This window comes from Natator depressus, chromosome 10, assembly GCF_965152275.1.
Source record: "Natator depressus isolate rNatDep1 chromosome 10, rNatDep2.hap1, whole genome shotgun sequence".
In the NCBI taxonomy this organism is placed as follows: domain Eukaryota; kingdom Metazoa; phylum Chordata; order Testudines; family Cheloniidae; genus Natator; species Natator depressus.
The window spans coordinates 76147028-76161707 of NC_134243.1; the positions used below are offsets into that span (position 1 = coordinate 76147028).

At 46.6% G+C, this 14680-nt stretch overlaps 1 protein-coding gene across 1 annotated transcript in view; it reads left to right on the plus strand.

Annotated features, from left to right (window-relative positions):
• Window positions 1-3907: 3907 nt before the first annotated feature.
• The window catches only part of LRRK1 (leucine rich repeat kinase 1), a 108899-nt gene continuing 98126 nt past the window's right edge, over window positions 3908-14680 (plus strand). The window contains exons 1-3 of the mRNA XM_074966549.1: window positions 3908-4005; window positions 6453-6579; window positions 11304-11519. Of these exons, the coding sequence (XP_074822650.1) occupies window positions 11453-11519 (67 nt within the window). The 5' untranslated portion in view covers window positions 3908-4005; window positions 6453-6579; window positions 11304-11452. The remainder of the gene's footprint in view (window positions 4006-6452; window positions 6580-11303; window positions 11520-14680) is intronic.

Genomic DNA, 14680 nt, shown 5'->3' on the forward strand with positions numbered 1-14680 from the left:
GAGCTTTAACTACCAGAGTACCTAGCCTACTACCCAAGATCCATATGCAAGAGTCCCAATGTCCAGGATCAAGTCTCAGATGAAAAGCCAAATCATGGTACCAGCTCCCCCTAGCATTGCTACCACAGTGCTAGCCCTAGTCCCTGGTTGGGAGCCAGGGCCTTTATTTTTCCCTATCATCCTGTAGCTAGTAAGTGCCTGATAAAACAAAGCTCTTCTGACCCATTCCCGCTGCTTCCCTGTTCCATATACACGTCCTGCCCTACAATTTTAGCCTAAACTGCTTGACATGGCCCCTTTAAGAAAAGGTAAGCAACAGTGAGGATGTAGTGGGCCCACTCTTGCAGTAGCCTGTCATCCGGTAAACCTTCCATTAGAGACAGTGGGTTTTGCCCAAATAAAAACTGCAGGAGAGAGACTGGGATGAAACAAAAAAACCAACCCTGTGCTTGTGGGGGACGTGGTTCAGACCTGGGTCTGTGTTTGTAGCAGGCTAGCATGTCTGGCTCAACCAGAGAGGGTACTGAAGTCCCAAGCTGGCAGGGAAAACGGGCTCAGGGGTAGTCTTAGCACATCAGGTGACAGCCCCAAGGGGGCCTCCGTGACCCCACCCGTCACTGTGATCAGACTTGCACCCACTCACTAACCTTCCTTTCACATCATCTGAATTTGGCCTGTTGTGTCAAAATGACAAAATGTTTTTGTTTAAAGTTTTCGTGTTTTTTAAGCCAATCTCATGATTCGGGGGCGGCCGCAGGACTTTTGGCAATACTGATTGCCAGGCTCAAACACGAAAAAATCATGCATGAGGCCAGAAAAAATCATGACATTGGCATAAAAATCACAGGAATTATAAAAATAATAAATTCTGAATTTTTATTTGCCTTTATGGTTACAGAAGTGCATATATTTTTAAAAAATTAAATCTGAGTTTTTCATGCAATTGTAGAACTCCAGGAGGGGGGGCTTTCAGAAAAATACTAAATACTAGAAAACTTGTCTACATGATTCATCAATTCCAAAGACCGAAGGGTTCACTGTGATCATCTAGTCTGCCCTCCTGTATAACACAGGCCATAACGCTTCCCAACAATAATTCCTAGACCCTATCTTTTAGAAAAGCATCTAATCTTTAATGTGGACTGGAGGGATGTCAATTTTAGTCCACGCTAGCGTGTTGTGCACTAACTGATCCTGCTGGTGTGCACAAAAAGTTTCCTAGTGTTTTAGACAGCACTACGCACAGAACAGAACTTTTAATGCATGCCAGCAGGGCTCACAAGGGCCAGTTTGTGCGACATGCAAGTGCAGTCTAAACTTTACACCCTTCTGGTGCGGACTAAAGCACTGTGCAGATAAGCCCTTAATCAAATTGTGAGAGTGGCCACATTGGCAAAGCGGGCGTAAAACACTGCCCAATCCCCTTATATACCTCTGTGTGCATGTAAAATGACACGTACACATACACTCCCCTTTCTCCTCCCCCCACACTCAACCACACACATACTCAGCCCCCAACCCATGCCCCTTTCTCCTTCCTCCCTCCCCTCACACTCACCCCTCCCACACACTCCCCTTTCTCCTCCTCCCACACTCAACCACACTCATATTCAGCCCCCCACTCATGCCCCTTTCTCCTCCCCCCTCCCCTCACATTCACCCCCCACAAACTCCCCTTTCTCCTCCCCCCACACTCAACCACACACACAGTCAGCCCCCCACCCATGCCCCTTTCTCCTCCCCCCCCACACTCACCCCCACACACAGCCCCCCACCCATGCCCCTTTCTCCTCCCCCCTCCCCTCACACTCACCCCCACACACTCCCCTTTCTCCTCCCCCCACACTCAACCACACACACACTCAGCCCCCCACCCACGCCCCTTTCTCCTCCCCACTCCCCTCACACTCACCCCCCCACACTCCCCTTTCTCCTCCCCCCACACTCAACCACACACACAGTCAGCCCCCCACCCATGCCCCTTTCTCCTCCCCCCCCACACTCACCCCCACACACAGCCCCCCACCCATGCCCCTTTCTCCTCCCCCCTCCCCTCACACTCACCCCCACACACTCCCCTTTCTCCTCCCCCCACACTCAACCACACACACACTCAGCCCCCCACCCACGCCCCTTTCTCCTCCCCACTCCCCTCACACTCACCCCCCCACACTCCCCTTTCTCCTCCCCCCACACTCAACCACACACATACTGAGCCCCCACCCATGCCCCTTTCTCCTCCCCCCTCCCCTCACACTCACCCCCCACACTCCCCTTTCTCCTCCCCCCACACTCAACCACACACACACTCAGCCCCCCACCCATGCCCCTTTCTCCTCCCACCTCCCCTCACACTCACCCCCCCACAAACTCCCCTTTCTCCTCCCCCCACACTCAACCACACACACACTCAGCCCCCCACCCATGCCCCTTTCTCCTCCCCCCTCCCCTCACACTCACCCCCCCACACTCTCCCCTTTCCCCTCCCCCCACACTCAACCACACACACACTCAGCCCCCCACCCATGCCCCTTTCTCCTCCCCCCCCACACTCACCCCCACACACTCAGCCCCCCACCCATGCCCCTTTCTCCTCCCCCCCCACACTCACCCCCACACACTCAGCCCCCCACCCATGCCCCTTTCTCCTCCCCCCTCCCCTCACACTCACCCCCACACACTCCCCTTTCTCCTCCCCCCACACTCAACCACACACACACTCAGCCCCCCACCCACGCCCCTTTCTCCTCCCCACTCCCCTCACACTCACCCCCCCACACTCCCCTTTCTCCTCCCCCCACACTCAACCACACACATACTGAGCCCCCACCCATGCCCCTTTCTCCTCCCCCCTCCCCTCACACTCACCCCCCACACTCCCCTTTCTCCTCCCCCCACACTCAACCACACACACACTCAGCCCCCCACCCATGCCCCTTTCTCCTCCCACCTCCCCTCACACTCACCCCCCCACAAACTCCCCTTTCTCCTCCCCCCACACTCAACCACACACACACTCAGCCCCCCACCCATGCCCCTTTCTCCTCCCCCCTCCCCTCACACTCACCCCCCACACTCTCCCCTTTCCCCTCCCCCCACACTCAACCACACACACACTCAGCCCCCCACCCATGCCCCTTTCTCCTCCCCCCCCACACTCACCCCCACACACTCAGCCCCCCACCCATGCCCCTTTCTCCTCCCCCCTCCCCTCACACTCACCCCCACACACTCCCCTTTCTCCTCCCCCCACACTCAACCACACACACACTCAGCCCCCCACCCATGCCCCTTTCTCCTCCCACCTCCCCTCACACTCACCCCCCACACTCTCCCCTTTCTCCTCCCCCCACACTCAACCACACACACACTCAGCCCCCCACCCACGCCCCTTTCTCCTCCCCCTCTCACACTCACCCCCCCACAAACTCCCCTTTCTCCTCCCCCCACACTCAACCACACACATACTCAGCCCCCCACCCATGCCCCTTTCTCCTCCCCCCTCCCCTCACACTCACCCCCACACATTCAGCCCCCCCCATGCCCCTTTCTCCTCCCCCCTCCCCTCACACTCACCCCCCACACTCCCCTTTCTCCTCCCCCCACACTCAACCACACACACACTCAACTCCCCACCCACGCCCCTTTCTCCTCCCCCCTCCCCTCACACTCACCCCCATACACTCAGCCCCCCACCCATGCCCCTTTCTCCTCCCCCCCCCTCACACTCACCCCCCCACACTCCCCTTTCTCCTCCCCCCACACCCAACCACACACACACTCAGCCCCCCCCGCTGCTCCCTGGATTGAGGAAGTGCTGGCTGCCCCGGCAGGCTGCGCACAGCCCTGGTTCCTCGCTCGCTTCTCGCCCGCCCCGCCGCCCCCCCGAGCAGCCCCAGCCCGAAAGTCGCTGTGGCCGGAGCAGCCGGCGGCGGCGTCCCGGCCCCGCAGCCCCGAGCGGTGCCCCCGCCTCGCAGGGACGCTGCCCCGCCGGGGAGACAGGAGGTACAGTGGCTTCGCGGGGTCCCCGCTGGGCTGCGCCGGGTTTCTCTGCTTCTGCTTCTGCTTCTTCCCCTTGCAGGGCCCCCCCACCCCGCAGCAGGGCTGGCAACCTCCTGCCCTCTGCAGCAGGAGTTTCCCCTTCGTGGAGGGGGAAGCCGGGGTCTCCCGAGGGTATTTATCTGGCCCTCATCAGCATAGTACGGGCGCCCTGCTCCTGAATGCCCCTCCCCGCGCTGGGCACTGCTGTGGCAAACACACACCTGCCTTCTTACAGCAGCGCTCCAGCTGGGTGCTCTTGAAGGGCACAAACTGCATTGAAAAGGGGCTTGAAGTCGGTCCTGGAGGAGGGGATGCTGCCATAGGGAAGAGGAGTGTTTCCCCAGGCTGGGGACAGGGCAGGCTCTTGAAAGGGACCCAGTGCCCAATGGGGCACACTCTGCTCCATAACTTTGCCAGGCCTATGGCGAATGAGGTGTCGCGCCTAAATAGCAGCTGGATAGTCACACCTGAGGTTTGAAGCGGCTTGGCCCTGTGGTGTGTGCGTTTGGACTTCTTACATTGTGGCTGCTCTTTTGTAATCCGCAGTCAAAGGGACCCTGGCGGGATAACCACTTTCCTTATCTTTGTTACGCAGAATGCGAGCTAGCTGAATAGCTTGCACTAATATTGTTTTTTTCAGTGAAAAGTGGCTTTTTGACAAAGGGTTAATTTTCATGACCAAATGTTTTTCTTTGGACTTTTTCAGGTTTTTGTTGAAAAAACAAACTTTAGGGTTTTAATTTTTTTTTTAATTAAAAAGAAAAGTTTGTTTCTGCCAAAATATTTTTTTGGGGGGGAGGGCAAATCATTTCTTCACCCGCTCTCATCAGAATTTTAAAGATCGAATTTATTTTTAACCGTTTATGCTGGCCACATTGTTTGCTTTTCACCTGCTCTGAAAGAGGAAATTATACTCGTCTGTTTCGCCTTTTGTTTATTCTATATGTGTTTGTATAGAATAATAAAGACAGGCAACATATTACATAGCACACAACAAGTCTAGATCCCTTTTCCTTATGGTCTAAGGCCCCAAGCTTCCAGACATTTAAGCATATGGTTAATTTTACTCATGTAAAAGCTCACATTGATATCACTGGAACTTCTTATGTGAGTAAAGTTAAATACATGCCTATGTGATTAGAAACTCAGGGCCTGTCTCAGTCTGGTGCTCAGGAGAAATAAAAGGGTGAGAAGAGGTTCACGAGAAGAAAACATTTCTATAAATGTGGATTGTTTGGGGTCTTTTTTAATAGAACCTAAATTTGGGATCCATAAAGGAAATGTTTGGGTTAAATAAGTCATAAGCAGGAAGCTGTTGTCCTTTCCTGAAAGCTGGTTGTTGAAGGGAAATAGCCTATATTAGCTTTAAGGAAAAACTTCTTTTTATACAATCACCATTACAACAGCCATCAGGAAGCACTTTGGGGCTCCAGAATAGAAACACTTCACTTTTATAGTACAGAGTATTTATTATTATTATTACTTTCCACTTATATAGACTTCTCAGACAGTAATCTCAGAGTGCTTCATAAATAGTAATTAATCAAATGCTACTATGTGTCTGGAGGGAGATAAATAATATAACCACTTTGCAGATTTGGAAATCATAGAATCATAGAATCATAGAATATCAGGGTTGGAAGGGACCTCAGGAGGTCATCTAGTCCAACCCCCTGCTCAAAGCAGGACCAATCCCCAAATGGATGCACATAGAATTTACCCGTGATTTGCTTAAGGTTACACAGCATACTTTTGTCAGAGGGGGAAACAGAACCCAGGAGTCCTTGCTCTGACCACTAGTTCTCCCTCTCTCTGCTGCTATGACCAGTGAAACAGTTTACTTCATCGGAAGCTCATGCTCAAATAAATTGGTTAGTCTCTAAGGTGCCACAAGTCCTCCTTTTCTTTTTGCGAATACAGTCTAACACGGCTGTTACTCTGAAACCAGTGAAACAGTGTACAAATGCATTGTCACTTATCCCAAAACTTGAGGTAGATTCCCAATTTTGACATGTGTCACTTGCGGAGCACTTAAAAAAGTCCTCGACAAATGACTTAAGTTGAAAGATGAGGTGCAATGTCATGGTATTGTGACAACTGATTTAGTCACATGGGACATTAGGAGAAAAGTGGCAATCCAGTGGAGAATGCAACAGGTACAAAGGGTTGGCCTTGAATACAAACTCTCTTCTGTTTCCAACTTCTGTTATTTTTTTGTATGTTTCTAACATTCTTTATCTAAATAAGCATTGGGTGCTTTATTTTTCACTCTGTCTGCTTTTATTACACGTGATGAGCGATATTAGTGTCTGCCAGCATGTCGTTGCAGGGCACTAGACTAGATGAGCTCTTGAGGTTCCTTCCAGTCCTATGATTCTATAGAAGTAATTGGATTCTATTTTTCTTCACAGAGTTTCTGGTGATCCAAGACAGCTGAGGATACATTGGCTTCCTATAAAGACCAAAGATGGATTGCTGTTTAGCAGGGATTTTGCCCTAACCAAATACCAAGAGCCACATTCTCTTCTCGTTGCCTTGGTAGGTATTAATACCTCTTCTGAGTGTGACTACGTCCTCACAATGCTTCATCCACATTCATGCTCCACAATATTACCTTGTGAATACCTCTGACACCATCCCTGGTCTTGGATGTGGCATAACATTGTTTTCAAACGCATTGGTTTGAGCAAAGGACTCAAGATGCTATTCCAGTCTGCTCTTGACTTGGTGAGTAATCTTGGGCAAGTCATTGCACTTCTATGTGCCTCAATGTACTTACCTACAAAATGGGTCTGATACATTCACAGGGGTATTGTGAGACTTAATGAATGTTTATGAAGTGTTTTAAGATCTTTGGATGAAAAGGGCTGTGAATGCAAAATATTTTATACCATTTTATTTTTAAAAATTGGCAATAATTCCTTTAGCCTATCTCTAAAAGTGAGCCATTTGCCTGCTAGTGAATCTTGAAGGAGAAGCTGGGCAGATGCTGAATGGAATCTAAATCTGCATTAAAATATATTGCTCCTTGCTCCTAGTCCTGCTGAGAGGAATCTCGCAGAAACTACAGAATCTTGTGTAAGACCAGCCTGTCTAATAGTCAATAGTTACTATACATTCCAGGACAAAACCTATGTTATTGGAGTTAAAAGTTGAGTGTATGTATCAGTAACTTAAGGGTAAAAAGCATTATAGTGGTGTTCCCCAAACCAACCATGACAAATCCAGGAAATTCAGGTTATACATAAAAGAAATTCAAAGGTGTTAAGGTATAGAAATGCATATGTAAAACATCCCAACAACCTTAGTTCAGTCTTGTATTGAGACCATGCAATAATAATATAATTATGGTTAAGGCATTTTGTAGTCTCAGATTAAATGAAATTGATTTTTAAAGACACAGTCCGTCCCGTCGTTCCCCCCCGCCCTGGGGTCACTATAGGGGAGAGTGACTGGATTAGGAGTTCCTGAAATCATGACTGGGATGATTTTCAAATATCTAATGGGCACTAAGTCCAGAAAACAAAAATTAGTTTCCCCCACAATTTCTGAAATTGTGCGACTGTGTGCCATGGATTGTACTGCAAAGAAATGCCACATAAGTCTGAATGTGTGCTGGAAAGAAAGACTGAACTAGTCTCTGCTCTGCTCTGCAGATTCATGCTTGATGTAACTCAGTGGAGTTATGATCAAGATGAATTTGAGCTGTGATCAGAGGTGGATTTACTGTGAAACAAAGAGTGCGGTGGCACGGGGCCCCCAGTGACAGGAGGCCCCCCAAAATGCAGGACAAATCTCATCTGACAACCTGCCCCCGGGTCCCTGACGGCAGCGCAGCAGGGCTCAGGCAGGCAGGTTGCCTGCATTCGGTGGCTGGTGGCCAGTGGCCCCATGCTGCTCCCGGAAGCTGACGGCTGCTGGCATGTCTCTGCGTGCCCCTGGTGGGGCGGAGGTGGCTCCACATGCTGCCCCTGCCCTAGGCAGCACACGGAGACCCGCTCTCCGCAAGGGGCGTGCAGAAATGTGCCAGCAGCAGGGCTAAGGCGGCTCCCTGCCTGCGTTGCCTCCCTCCCTCCGCGCTGCACCGCTCACGGAAGCAACTGGCATGTCCCTGCAGCCCCTGTGGGGGGGAGGGGGGAGTCCCCGCACGTTGTCCCCTGCCCCGAGCACTGACTCCGCAGCTCCCATTGGCTGGGAGCTCCAGCCAATGGGAGCTGCAGGGACAGTGCCTGCAGGCAGCAGTGCGCAGTGACCCCCGGTTCCCCCCCTCACCTAGGAGCTGCTGCCAGAGGGGTGCGCCGGTCACTTTGGGAGCTGTGCCGCCCAAGGTAAGTGCCGCCCCCCTGACCCCTCCTGCACCCCAACCCCCAGTCCAGAGCCCACACCCTACACCCAAACTTCCTCCCAGAGCCTGAACCCCTCACCCCTTCCCACACTCCAACCCCCTGCCCCAGCCCAGAGCCTGCACCCAAACTCCCTCCCAGAGCCTGACCCCCTGCACACCCTCCTGCACCCCAACCTCCTGCCCCAATCAAGGTACCTCACTTTATTGTCATTTACGTCTTATTACTTATAATATAGGAGGAGGATGAAGAAAAAAAGAATGAAAAATAGGGGGTGGGGGAGATAAGAGAGAATGTTCTTTTTCTTGGCTGGGTCTCAAGGGGGTCCCCCCAAAATGAAGCTGCGCACAGGGCCCCACTAACTCTAAATCCGCCACTGGCTGCGATGTCAATCATTCAACCCTGCAGAAATATCACACACACTAAATCTTGGACTGCAGGCATTGGAAAGCAGAGAACCCCGTGTTAATAGTTTGCAAAATGACATGCTCTGTTATTTGGCAAATATTTTTGCTATTTTAGTTTTCTTAAAAAACAAACAAACGAAACCCCCAAAGTTGTTTGTCCCATCATTGTTGGGTGGTTTCACATGAAGTGACCCAAATTATCTGCTGATTTAATAATTCCCATGTTGGTCCTTGAAAATAATGGACTAGATCCTCTTTATAGAACAAAAGGGAGGAGTGGGGGTGATCAGGTATTTTCCACTGAATGCATCCGATGAAGTGAGCTGTAGCTCACGAAAGCTTATGCTCAAATAAATTTGTTAGTCTCTAAGGTGCCACAAGTCCTCCTTTTCTTTTCATGGAGGTTATGGCTCCCTGATCCTCAGGGCCTGATGCCACTTAGCGCTGCCGCCGAACATCGCTAGGTTATGCTGCTGATGTGAGGTCCTTAACAGACCATGTACCAGTTGAGGACTGGCATGGCATAGCATAGCAGGGCTCGGCCGTGCCTCTTACCTGCTCCAATGATACCCCTTGCATTGGGAAAAGGGCCAGAGGTGCAGGGACTGGCTGCAGTATACATGCATCAGCAGAGAGTGCAATTCTACCACAGAGAAACACTCTGCTGGCCACTTGCAGTTGGGTTACTGCTCTTTTCACCCACCTCAGTGGCACACAAGAGACATAACCCATCTAGTGAATCTGGCCCTGCTCTCTGTCTACAGGTTTACAGGGAGTATAATCCTGGGTCAGCCGCAATATAGACCATTAGAATTAAATGATCACTGCAATCGGATCTGTAAAATGGTGAACTTGTCAAATCAGACATGTGCAGGGTAAGCAAACACTCCCTGTCTTGTAACGACTGGCTAGTAGAATTTACCCTGTCTAATTCCAAAGCAGGTCAATCACATTGTTATTGGCTCACGCAGGTACTCCCACAAGCTGTAACATATTTTACTGGCAACCAAGGAGCACACAAAAATGCATGTCCTAGCTTTGAAAGCATCAAAAAATTCCATTCAATATGACCTTTAAAATCTAACATGCCACTGATCCACATAGCCTTAGGGCAAGCAGTTAGCTGGAATGGGCATTTGGTCTTTGTTGCCAGACAAGCTCCACAAAGTGGGGATCACTAGAAATTGCATTTGTCTGTATGGACATAAAGTAGGACCAGACTCAAACCTCTGCATAGAAATGAATCACTTGCCATTCACAGGTTTTGTAACACATTGCCAACTGGACTTAAAGTCCTGTGAAATGAAGGAGGAATGTGAGGAAGCGGAATCCAGGTCCATTGAAGGATGAGTGTATTTTGTACTGCCCTTGCTCTTAAACCCCAATTCAACAAACAGCTCTAGTTAGTAAAGCACTGAAGCATCTGCTTAAGTCTCGTTGACTTTAATGGCACATAAGCACATACTTAATGTTAAGCACATGTTTAAGTGCTTTGCTGAATTGGGGGCCTCCTTTCATGCCTTTGATGGCATGCAGCAGACATGAAAGAAATGGATTAAAATCAGATCTTTTTAGTGATGCTCTGTTACATTAATGAAATAATTTACATACTGAAAGTGAAAGCAGAAAATAAAGGAACAAAGTATGCTAGTTGTGTGCATACTGTAAATGCCACAGCAGTGTTAGACAGGAAACTTTTAAAAAGAGAGAAAATTTCAGAGACTCGACTTTAAACAGGTAAGAACTTCAAAATTCCCTGGGAGAGTGAGACAATCAATGCCCTGGTCGTTGCTAATTTTGCAGGGTGGTTAAAAGAAACGAACAATTTGTAGCTCTTGGAAATCAAATATGGCTTCTTGGATATGTTCCTGCAAAATGTTGTTTATTTTGCAATGAAATCCTTGTGCATTACTGGTCTAGATACAAAGTTTGTGCTCTTCTTTCCCCCTTGTATTCTTTCCTTCCATAGAGGATTTCCCCTTTTTGGTAACCAGAACAGTATTTGTTGGGGGTAATATGGAGTTTCTCAAGTGCACTCTTACTGGGATCCACAATTTCTGCTTAGATTTCGACTTCTTTTATGACTGAAGATGGTTCTGAAGTGGAATTTCTTTAGGAATTTTCAAGAATTCCCTCCAGCAGGTATACACCACTTCAGTTCTCAGCCTTTACACTAGCCCACTGAGAGTCAGAAACTAGATTTGCAATCCTTATCCAAAATATCCCAGCTCTGACTGTAGTCTCTTTAGTAGTTTTGGCTGAGAGAAATTGAGACTAGCCCCCTTTTTTGAGTGTGGAGACATTGTCAGGCTATTTTGTTGATTCACGCTATGGGTAGCTAAAGTATTATATAATAAATTGTATTTACACTGGCATGAAATGAATGCACTTTTGCAAGGTAATATCTAGAGAAGCACGTTTTGTATGTGCAAAGGAATAAACATCTTGCCGTTCCTGTGCTGGGATGATTTATGGTGTTTGCTTTTTCTTTTCTTTTCTTTTTTTTTTAAAGCAGGGCAGATGGTGTTTCTTCATGACTGTGACAACTAGCGGTGACTCCAATCCTGCACCTGGAGAGATTTCGTTTGACTTTGACAACACCATTTAATTTTAAATGCTGCAGAAAGTTGGCTTATTGAAACTTCGCAACTGCAGCCCAGAATGTACTGGTGCGTGGGAACTGAGGAATCCGCTGTTAGCCGAGAGTGCAACATGGAGCACCAAAATGGTAAATGGAACAGCTGTTTCTTTCCTATTTGGAGCAGCAGTAAATATTTAGACTTTGATTTTTTGAAGGTGCCCAAGGGACTTAGGTGCACAGGTCCCATTGGAATTCAATGAGATTTAAACACCTAATTCCCTTAAGTTGCTTTGAATATCCAAGACCATATCTTCAAGAATCTACAAAATGTAACAGTTAATTTTACTTGCAAGAAGAATGGCATGTATCTATTAATAAAGAAGGAACAGTGTTCCTTACAAGTGGAACTAGTCAATATTTCTATCACATATCATTGATTCAAAAATGTGTTATAAGGTTCATAATTTTTAGCACATGAATACAAATGTGCTGCCAGCTATTGATGTCGTATGTGCTCAGGGTACCAAAGCTTTTAAAATCAGAGCATCATTCCTAAGGCTGAGCAGATCCTGCTCCTGTTGTACTGTAAGCTTTAATTCAGCAACTACTGATAATTTAAGGTTAAAAATCCTTAGCATGGATTAGAAAATTTGTGTTTATATAATAATATTTTGAATCCATAGGTAGAAATCCTTCTTTAAAAGGCGATGTATGTTTCTGTTGGTGTGATAATTTCTTCTTCAAATATTATATTTGTTGCCAAAATTGTCAATCACGGGACAATAGCATTAATTTTCTCCAAGTCAAAAACAGTTATGTCTCAGTAACAAGAACCAGTCTTTGGCTTATTATATTAGTGTGTTTTTCCCCATAATAAACAATTCATAAGGATGCAGTCTTTGCGTTAGAAGTGTGGGATGAAGGTGTTTTTGACGCTGGGTAGTGAGTAAGCAAAGCTCAGAAGAGGCTAATGTTTTAGCAACCTTATTTTGGATTTTATCAGCAACCATGAAGCAATGCCTGATACTTTATTCAGAGGCCTTTTTACCTTTATCAAAGACATTTCGCACCAGTGTCACACAGAGCTCCGGGAACTCTTTCCTTTCCCCGTATGTATTATGATTATTTTGTGGTGGCTTTTTTTTCTATATTTAAAGCTTTATCTTTGTACAGTGATCAGGAGCTCTTGGGAATAATGATTAAATCTGGTATTTGCCTTAAACTGTTAATTGTATGTCTAAACTCTCTTTCTGGAAATCTGAATTCATTTCTGTTGGCATACTAAATTATAAACCATGAGAAGAATTTTAATCTGCTGTAACTATTAGCAGACTTTAATGGATCACCAACAGTTTTAGCCTGTAATTCTGATTTGACAGATTTTCCTCAGTGTTTCAAAGAGAAGGTAAATAAACAAGTTTGTCTGTGTGTAAATAATGAGGTGGGAAGGGGAAAAAAAGCTATAAACTGTTTTTCTATTTAATGATAGAAAAGAATTTCCATGAAGAAGCTGGCTTTCTTCATGGAAATTTTTATATTGCTTTGTTGTGTAAAATGTGCTGTAAGTTACAAGTAACATGTAGTGTACAAAGCACACCAGTATAACCACTATACATAGAATTGTGTGTGTAAGAAATTGTAGGGATAGGGAAGATTGGCCATGTGGTATTGAGGTTAGGTTTTCAATCATGTACTACTTCAGGAAGTTTGCTCCCTGTGTGTATGCTGTATGTTTTTAAACTTATTTTGGTTAAGGATTGCTTAGTTTCTCCCAAGGATGAATTATGTCAGCTAGTCATTCCACTCCTTAGATTAGATGGTCCTTGTTCGCCATTTGGATTTACTTACCTAACTTGAATGCTGGAATGCAGTGAGTCATTAAACCTTCACATGTGAATATATTGTTTTCATGCTTTTCATGCAGATGGTGTCGGCTGCTTTCATTGTGCATGAACCACTGGGAATAATAATAGGCCATAGCATCTCATCTGTAAATATCAGGGATTCCAGTAGAGGTATTTCTTGTAGTCCTGTCATCTTATGCTGGGATCCAATCAGCTCTCACAAGCTGAGCAGGGTAGCTCTGGTCAGTATATGAATGGTGGCTTCTAACACATAGTGTAATGGTCTTTTGGCTCAGTAACTGGCTACTGCATCCAGGAGGGTACTGGAGGCCATGTGCTGCTGGAAGCCCCTTCTGTCAGATGAGAAATCACACTTGTGTTCTGATCACTTACCAGCCTTACAATCCTAGGCCACTTTTCATGAAATCTGAACATTGGGGCAGATCCTCAAGCTGGAGCATATTGTCCTAGCTACGTTGACTTCAGTGGAGCTGTGACAAGTTAGACCAGCAGCGAATCTCTCCCATTCTGTGTATCTAAGTTCCCCCTGCAGTTTAAACTTGGTATGTTATTCCTGCCCTAATTTGTATGCTGGTTTTGTGTCCAGCTAAACTTCTGCTCTACTCCAGTTGTGAGGTAGCTGCATTTCAGTGGTATGTGAAGTGCTCCCTATATAGCCTTTGCTACCTCACAGGGATGTTGCTAAGCTTAATTAGCCAATGTCTGTAACACACGGTGGGTTCCTCAGATGGAAGGCATTATAGAGGTGCAGAGTAATATTTATTGTTTTTTCAGCAGTCTAAATAATTGACTCACTCCCACCCCACCTCTGCTTCCCCTCCCTATTACACATTAATATCATGCTTATTAAAAGGAAGCATTGTGACCCATATGGGGCAAGTGTAGGGATATGGGGGATATTCCTGCCTTTTGTGAATCAAAAGATCTTTACCCTTATTGAAAAGTTCTATAGAATTTAATGGAGATGAAACCAAACGGGATTTTGCAGCAACTCAGTAGAGTTCTAAAGAAGTTACTCTGCAAATTATATAATTAGAATTAGTTCCTTTCTAGAGTGCTGTTTTTTCTAATTTTATAGAATTTTGTAGCAGGGATATAATTCTCTATTAAATTCTATGGGATGATTCAAGAAAGCTACAGAAAGGTAATCACTGTTAATTGAATTCATCAGGGCTCTCCTTTGAAAAATACTTAGTGACACCTCTGTTGGTAAAGCCTGTCTAGGTACAATAATAAATGTGGTCCTGAGCCCCAGAGTGGCCAGGATACCTCTGTATGATGGTTTCTAAGGGAAATTGGGCCACACTACAAAAACATTGAGAGAGTCTCTTCCTTGGTTTCAGTAATGATTAATATTAAAGAAATAATAATGATCGCTATTATAATACTTTTTATTTCCATAGCAACTTTACAAAAATTAACTAATTAAACCCTTACAACCCC